Below are 7,130 nucleotides of genomic sequence, written 5' to 3'. Positions count from 1 at the left end.
GATAGAATTTTAAATAGGCATGAACTCTAGTGAGAACTGACTTTTAGTAAACATGATACCTATTACTCTAAAACATTCACTTTATTTACCTGAAGAATTTAGGTTAGCTTTAATTATTTCATGATTCTTACACTTTTTTTTTAATGTAATCTTTTTTTTTGGTGCAGATCCATTGTACCTAAGTTGTATATGCAAGTTTTTGGAAATGTTTATTTAAAAGTTGTTTTGGTATACAAGTGTTCTAAACATTGTATCTAAGAGAGTAACCTGGACTTAAAAATATTAGAAATCAGCTTATGCCTGCCTTTTCATTTTTAAAAAATTTCTTCCTGCCACATATGGTGTGAAATCACAGTAAGTTGCTTAGTAACGGGCTGCAGTATCTGCTTGCTGTTGGAGACTCACATCAGATAATGGAACTGTTCCTGTGTCAGGCTGCAGGAAAGAGGATGTCATGGTTCATAAAACGCACCCAATCCTTTCTGTGCTATGGCGATGTGTAGTCATTTGTTTTCTTTGTTTCCACTGCTTTTGTATACATATTATAAAAGTTCAAATTCTTTCCCAAACTATTAGCAGCTCAGATGTTCCCTAATTTATTAAGTATGCCTTTATTCACAATTTGTTTTTTAAAGTTGCTCTTAATGCATTATAGAATTAACTAATGACTGTTTATTTTTATTACAGTATTTAATATATGTAGTTATTGCTATTTATATTGTGGAGTTTGCAGAATTAAATCAATTGTATAAACTAAACCTTTAAATTAGCTATGTGTGAGGACTCTTTAATGCTTGCAAAGAGGGGAAGGGGTTTGTAGTTAAAAGATTTACTGCTCCAGTTTCTCTTACAAAGATGTAGCAAATTAGGCTCTCTGTGTCCTCAGTTAATTTCTGAGTTAGTTGTGCTAGTAACATGTCCATAGCTTTTCTGTATGGCCACCAGTACTTCAAGAATTTCCCCCAAAATAACAATAGTTTACAAAAAAAAAATTGCAAAAGGAAGTTTGTACTTTTTAATTTTCTGAGGTAAAATAAGTATAGAATCCTGGCCAATTGAACTCTATATGTTGTTTCTAATGCCTCATTTTATATTCGGGTCCTTCTTAACTAAAATTTCTCCAAAGCTGTTAATAAAACCAGAGCTTCTGTTATCAGTTGTCCCAATTTTCTGCTCCTTTACCTCCAGAACCATCCATCTGTTTTGTATTGGCCATAAGAAATTCTGAAAACAGTATAAATTTTTGAGACTTGCCAGTCCATCCAGGAGTCTTATAAACACTCAAATACCAGAGTGTTATTAATTAGCAGAAGGAAGGTAAAAAATCTAGGACAGGTGTTGAAGCCCAAGCAGGAGGCCCCACTCTTTCATTTGTTGAATTGCCACTAGTGGCGGTATTGATTCTTCACCATCACCTTTGTTATTTGTAATGTTTCTTGTTTACTCTTACGTTTTGAGGGTGGGTTTGTTGTCTTTTTAACGTTCTGTTGTCCATAGTCAGGGAGTTGCTAGTGGTGCAGTAATTTGCTAATAACACTGCACTGTATGTTTTGTAGCAGATTTGCCATAATTGGTTTTTAGATGACTAGATGGCATTGTCTGATCTATTATATATGGTGTATCTATAATTACTAGAGTAACTGACTTGCAGCTAGGAAGCAATGGAAGGGGGATACAGAGGGCCCAATAGAAATTAAAGTTGGTGTGTGTATGATGGAAATTCATGGGAAGTCATTTTAAAAGAAGATTGTTCCGTACTTGAGCCTCCAGTGGTTGACCAGAGGATGTTGGAACAGTCTTGTTTTTTATACATATTTATCTTTCCACGTCTGAAGCCAGTAAGTTTCAGAGTAAAAGAGTAAAATCAACGTTCAGTAGTTTTACTGTCACTCAGGCAAAGGTGTGTGTGTGTTCAGTAGTGTCAGTATCCTCTAAGATTGATAGAACTGTTGATCACTAAACCTGGTTTATTAGGGTTCGAATAAAATGGGCTTGTTCTTTGTATACATTTGCATGATGATTGTTGCCTTCCTCATTTTCCAGGCTTTCACCATCAATTAAATTTATGACAACATGAATTAACAAAGGAATATATAATTGCAATTGGTTCTGTTGAATAGCTTATTATAAGGTGGAATAAAGGAGCGAAAATGGTTTGATGGACCCATAATAGGAGATGGGTTGTCTCCTTATGACTGCTGTAATACCCCTTCTATGCTAAGAGCAGAATTTAACTTTATTATAACATACAGTATGTCTGTATCATATCAGTCCACAAAGTGGGAGTCACAGAAATGCTAAAGTTAATGAGTGATAAAACTGCACAGCTAGCTGTTACCTGCGTGTTTATCTCCACCGAACTACCTAGGCCAATTTGGAATGGTGACTAGAAATGGCTGGCCCTCTCTGCTTGTTGGTTTGCAAATAAGGAAATGAGGTCTTGAGCCAGGTACCCTACCTAGTTGGAGCCAAACCTGTATCCTTTCCACATAGGCTGCTTTTGCATTAATAATGTTATAAAAGCAATGATAATTTGAGCTAGAGATTTAAATTACTGTAGTGGAAAATAATGGTTATTTTGATTCCATAAAGAATAGATATGGTCTGTAAGGTATGAGTTATGAAACTTCCCAAAGGGAAAAATGATTCTTTTGACCAAGAGCCCCGTGTAATGACTAATACTTTTCCTACCAAACTAATAAGTAGATACTAACATGCTACAATGTGTAATAATAGGAATTTTAGAAGCAGATAGATGGACAAATGTATGGCGGAGTTGATCTAAGAAAGAGTTTTATTTTACTCTTGTTTTGAAAGGTCTTTCCGTGGAATAAACAGAGCAAAGTGTCATTTGTGGGAGAGTTCTAAAAACTTCAGTGACTTGTATGAGGTAAACTGCATGCAATTTAATAGTCTTCCAGCTATGTAGAAAGTTCATGGCTTGGACAAGATTTAATCAACATACATAAATCAAATGACAATAATTTTTCTGTAATGTTACATTTAGATAAGGCTCTTGTTATTTTTATAGGAGTTAAAGATGTCTTTCGAAGTACATCTTAGAATCAGTGGATTACTTTACAAGGAATATGTAAGAAACAACTATAAGTTCTAAACACCAAAGCTTGCGTATGGATTCAAAAGGGGCAGAAACCTGACTATTTAGTAAGGCACACTTACTTGGGCAAAATACATTGCCCTCTTATTTTTAAAACTGGAACTATCCAACTTTTGTATTTGCCACTTCATTCTACATTTATTCAAATTTATATCCATCAACTTTTATACTTGGCTATGTCTCTGAAATCCCCCCAATTTTTATTAATTAGGCTTTTAGAAATTTCTTCCTTAACTCTGAAAACAGTTGAAGTAGCTTTCTTTGCTGAAATAAAATCTCATTTTTTGATGTCGGGTTAAATATGTGATGGTAGAATTACAGATTTTCAAAAATAACCACGTTTCTCCAAAAATTGTAAAACAAAAGTCCAAATACAAAGAGGTATTCAACTGATGTGACTGAGGATTTAAAGTTTCAACTTTGTCTTGTACACGCAGATGTTGATTTTTTTTCCCAGCATGATATACCTACAATAGATACAAGTGGCTTGAGGTGATGCTTTTAATTACTGAAATTACTCTCTAAAGAGCAGTGGAGTTGCTACTGCTGATACTTTTCACATAGTTTCTACAGCTAATTATATTTACTGAAAGTAAGTTAATACATATTCACACAAGTTATGCAATAGGAATCTTTGTGTAGGGTTTTATTTTTTGTTCAAATACTTGGTTTTAAAAAAAGGAAGCAGTTTAAACATGTACATTTACATTTTTCCCAAGGTAAAGTGCTTTGGATTTGAGAGTATCAGATTTACTAAAAATGGGAGCCAGTGTTATTTTCAGACAATGCAAATTTCCTTTATTTCCTCTAGTTTACTTGGCGAGAGAGGATGTAGGTGCTAAGAGTTCACAACTTAAATTTCACAATATAGGTTTGCTAAATGTGAAACAGCTACTGAGATACACTCAGTTTTGGTTCTTTTAAAAGAGTATAGTAAACTAGCTTTATATTAAATTTCAAATGAATCCCTTAAACGTTGTAAGCTTATTAGAAAACGACTCTTTTGCCTTTGTGAAATAATACCGCCTGCGCCTTCCTGGTTTTTCAGTCCTCTGGGAATCTGACGATGACTTCGAATCGGTTTACTGTCTTCGAGCCTTTAAAGAAAAATGTTTCTTCAAAGTGGAGGCTTTCATTTAAAACTAGAAATTGCAGAAAATAAAGTTGTTTTCTTCTTTCACAGATCTACTTGGAATAATATGAATGTATTCGGTACCTCGCGTGCCTTAGTGTTTCCGGTCTTAACAAACTAGTCTTCACAAGTATGTATCACTCCCAGTTGAAATGTACATTAACTTACGTTTAATGTTCAAAAAACGAATACTTAACTCACCATAAAGCCCTTCAAAAGGTATTACAAAGAAGAGTGAAAGGAAAACTAATAAGTATCTAAACGAGATGTTTTTACCATATATATTTTCTCTTTTAAATTTAACTTCGTGGATAATTTGCCTTAAAAACAAAAACTAGAATTTGTAGGAATACTGGCCGGTTCTTTGCTTTTAAAGCATTAAAGAAACCCTGGCGTAGAAAGGAATTTTTTTCAAGTATGTTGCAGGTATACGGCATACCGTATCTTTTTTCAAACTGCGAACTGTTACATTTGTACTGTGCCTTATTTGTGCCGAGCTCTCCCTGCTGTTGGTCAGGTCATTTCTGCCGACTCTCCTTCGGACCCTCTGCGCGGTTAGCTGCGCGGGCTCTGGGTCCGGGTGGCCCGAGAGTCGTGCTCTCGCCCGCAGAGCGCGCAGGCCGGCCGCTAGTGGGCGCTGTGGGTCCGCGCAAGCGGCGGCGCTCGTCCCAGAGGCTCTTAGGAAGGCGCTTCGCCGGGAATCCAATGGAAGAATTCCTGCCGCCTCTCTGTGTCGGCGCTATTCGTCACGGTCACCCCTAAATTCCCGGTCACTCTGGGGAGGTATGAGCGCGGCCCGGAGGCTAATTAAGGAGAAGATCCCGCGGCGGGCGCGGGTGTGCCGCCGCGCACTCGAGGGAGAGATGCTGCCTTCGCGGGAAGCGAGGCGCGGAGGGAGCGGGGCCCGGGCGGCCGCGCCCCGCGAGTCGGCTGCCCCGCCGGCGCCGCGTCCCTAGGAGTCGTTTTGCGTCTCCCGGCCCCACTGACTTAGGTCAGGCCCCAGCCGACGTTCGGTACCGAAACCAGGTGTGAAACGCATCACTGAGAGGCCTGGTGGGCGCGGCGAAGGGCTGCGCAAGCGGGGTGTGAGCCAGTCTACGCAGAGGGGGCTCTGCAGTGAAGGAGGAAGACCCACGGGAAGCCCGCTGCCTTCCGCTCCGCAGGGAAAGTTTCGCCCTCGACGTTGTCCCTCTGCTGAAGTTTGGACACTGGCCGGGCAATGAGAGCGCGTGCTGGGCGCGGGGACAGGTGGCCCGGGCTGTCCCGTTGCCCACTCGCCCGCCCCTACCAGCTCGGGGGTTGCCGGGTGCACGCGCAGGCCCGTTTCCTTCGCGGGCTCCCCCGCGCGCCGCTCGCGCCGCCGCCCGGGACCGGGGGCGGGGCTCACCTGTCAGCCGGCGCCCCGCCTCGCGGCGCCCAATGTCGGGCGGGGGCGGCTGACGGACCGGCCGGCCGCCCAACCGGCTCGCGGCTGCCGAGCGGCGGGCCAATGGGCTGAGGGGTGAGGGGCGGGGCCCCGCGTTTATAGTGCTCTGACAGCGCGCTGGCTGACCTGACTCTCCTCGGCGGGGACGGCGGCGGTGGCTGGGGCGAGGAGACGCGCGCGGAGCTGGTCCCGGCGCCCTCCCCGCACACAAAGGCCCGCGCGCATCCGGCGCCCGCGGCGAGCACCGAGCCCCTCCTGCCTGCTCCGCGGGCTGGGAGCCGCGAGGACTGTGGAGGCTCCTGTGCGCCCGGAGACGCCCCTCGCCGCCCGCGCACCGCGCTCCGCGCTCCGGGACATGGAACCGCGCCGAAGCGGCGCCCGCGCGCTCGGGCCGCTGCCCGCCCCCCTGGATCTATAGTGCGAGGCGGCCCGCCGCCTCCGCCGAGCCGTCTCTTGGCCTTTGTGTCCCGGCCGAGCGCCCTCCCTGCCGCCCCGCGCCCGGCACCCTGGAGCCGCACGGGAGCCGGCTGTCCGAGCTGCGTCCGGCGCGGCGCCCCGGAGCCCCGAGTCCGCCGCGCCGCCGCGCCCCTCGCGTGCGCTCCCGCCCCGCGCTCTGAGGGCCCCGAGGGGAGCGCCACCGGCCTCGGCGCCCGCTGGAGCTGCTCGGCGCGCCCCGGAGCTGCTTGCAGTCTCTCCCTTGTCTGCCCAGAGGATTGGGGCTCCCGGCCCGCACCTTGTTCCTCCGACGCCAGGAGTGCGCGGAGCTGGGAGCGGCTTGGCCATGGCCGTGAGGAGGGACTCCGTGTGGAAGTACTGCTGGGGAGTTTTGATGGTTTTATGCAGAACTGCGATTTCCAGATCGATAGTTTTAGAGCCCATCTATTGGAATTCCTCGAACTCCAAGTAAGTCGCGTCCACGACCCCCCTCGATCGCCGCCCCGGGGTCCTCCGCGTCGCGCTGTCCCGGCGGGAGGAAGGGTCGGGCCGCGGAGCCTCGGAGCCTGTTTCTGGACCCTCGATTCCTCGCGCCCCCGGGTCCCCCACCACATTTTACTTCGTGGAGACTCCGCTCGGCCTTCCAGCCGGAGCGCCGGCCCTAAGGGGCGCTCTCCTCGTCCTCCTTCCCCCTGGGAGCTCCCCGGCGCTAAAAAAAAAAAAAGCCTCTGTTGACTCGGGTGTCGCGTCCGGGAAGGTGTCCGATGGCGAGGCCTGACCCTCACTTCCTCCAGAGGACGGGAAGCCGGGCCACCAACAGGCTGAGCGGCACGCAGGGGCTGGCGGGCTCCGGAGAGGCAGCGATGCTGCGCTCCCGAGGAGCGGCGGAGCGCGGGCCGGGGGCAGTGGAGCGCACCGCGGAGAAGGGAGCCTGTGCTCCCTGGCACGCCCGGAGCTCGCGCGCCTCGGCGCCGCGCCGCCTGCCCGCGGGGTGCGCGGGGAGCTCGCCTGCTCGGGAC

General features: G+C 47.0%; 1 protein-coding gene across 1 annotated transcript in view; it reads left to right on the top strand.

Moving 5' to 3' along the window:
- The first annotated feature begins 6,101 nt into the window (after positions 1-6,101).
- Positions 6,102-7,130, top strand: part of EFNB2 (ephrin B2) — a 46,006-nt gene continuing 44,977 nt past the window's right edge. The window contains exon 1 of the mRNA XM_036831802.1: positions 6,102-6,579. Within this exon, the coding sequence (XP_036687697.1) occupies positions 6,458-6,579 (122 nt within the window). The 5' untranslated portion in view covers positions 6,102-6,457. The remainder of the gene's footprint in view (positions 6,580-7,130) is intronic.

The sequence above is a fragment of the Balaenoptera musculus genome, chromosome 18, assembly GCF_009873245.2.
Source record: "Balaenoptera musculus isolate JJ_BM4_2016_0621 chromosome 18, mBalMus1.pri.v3, whole genome shotgun sequence".
In the NCBI taxonomy this organism is placed as follows: Eukaryota; Metazoa; Chordata; class Mammalia; order Artiodactyla; family Balaenopteridae; genus Balaenoptera; species Balaenoptera musculus.
This window is presented reverse-complemented; position numbering and strand designations above follow the sequence as displayed.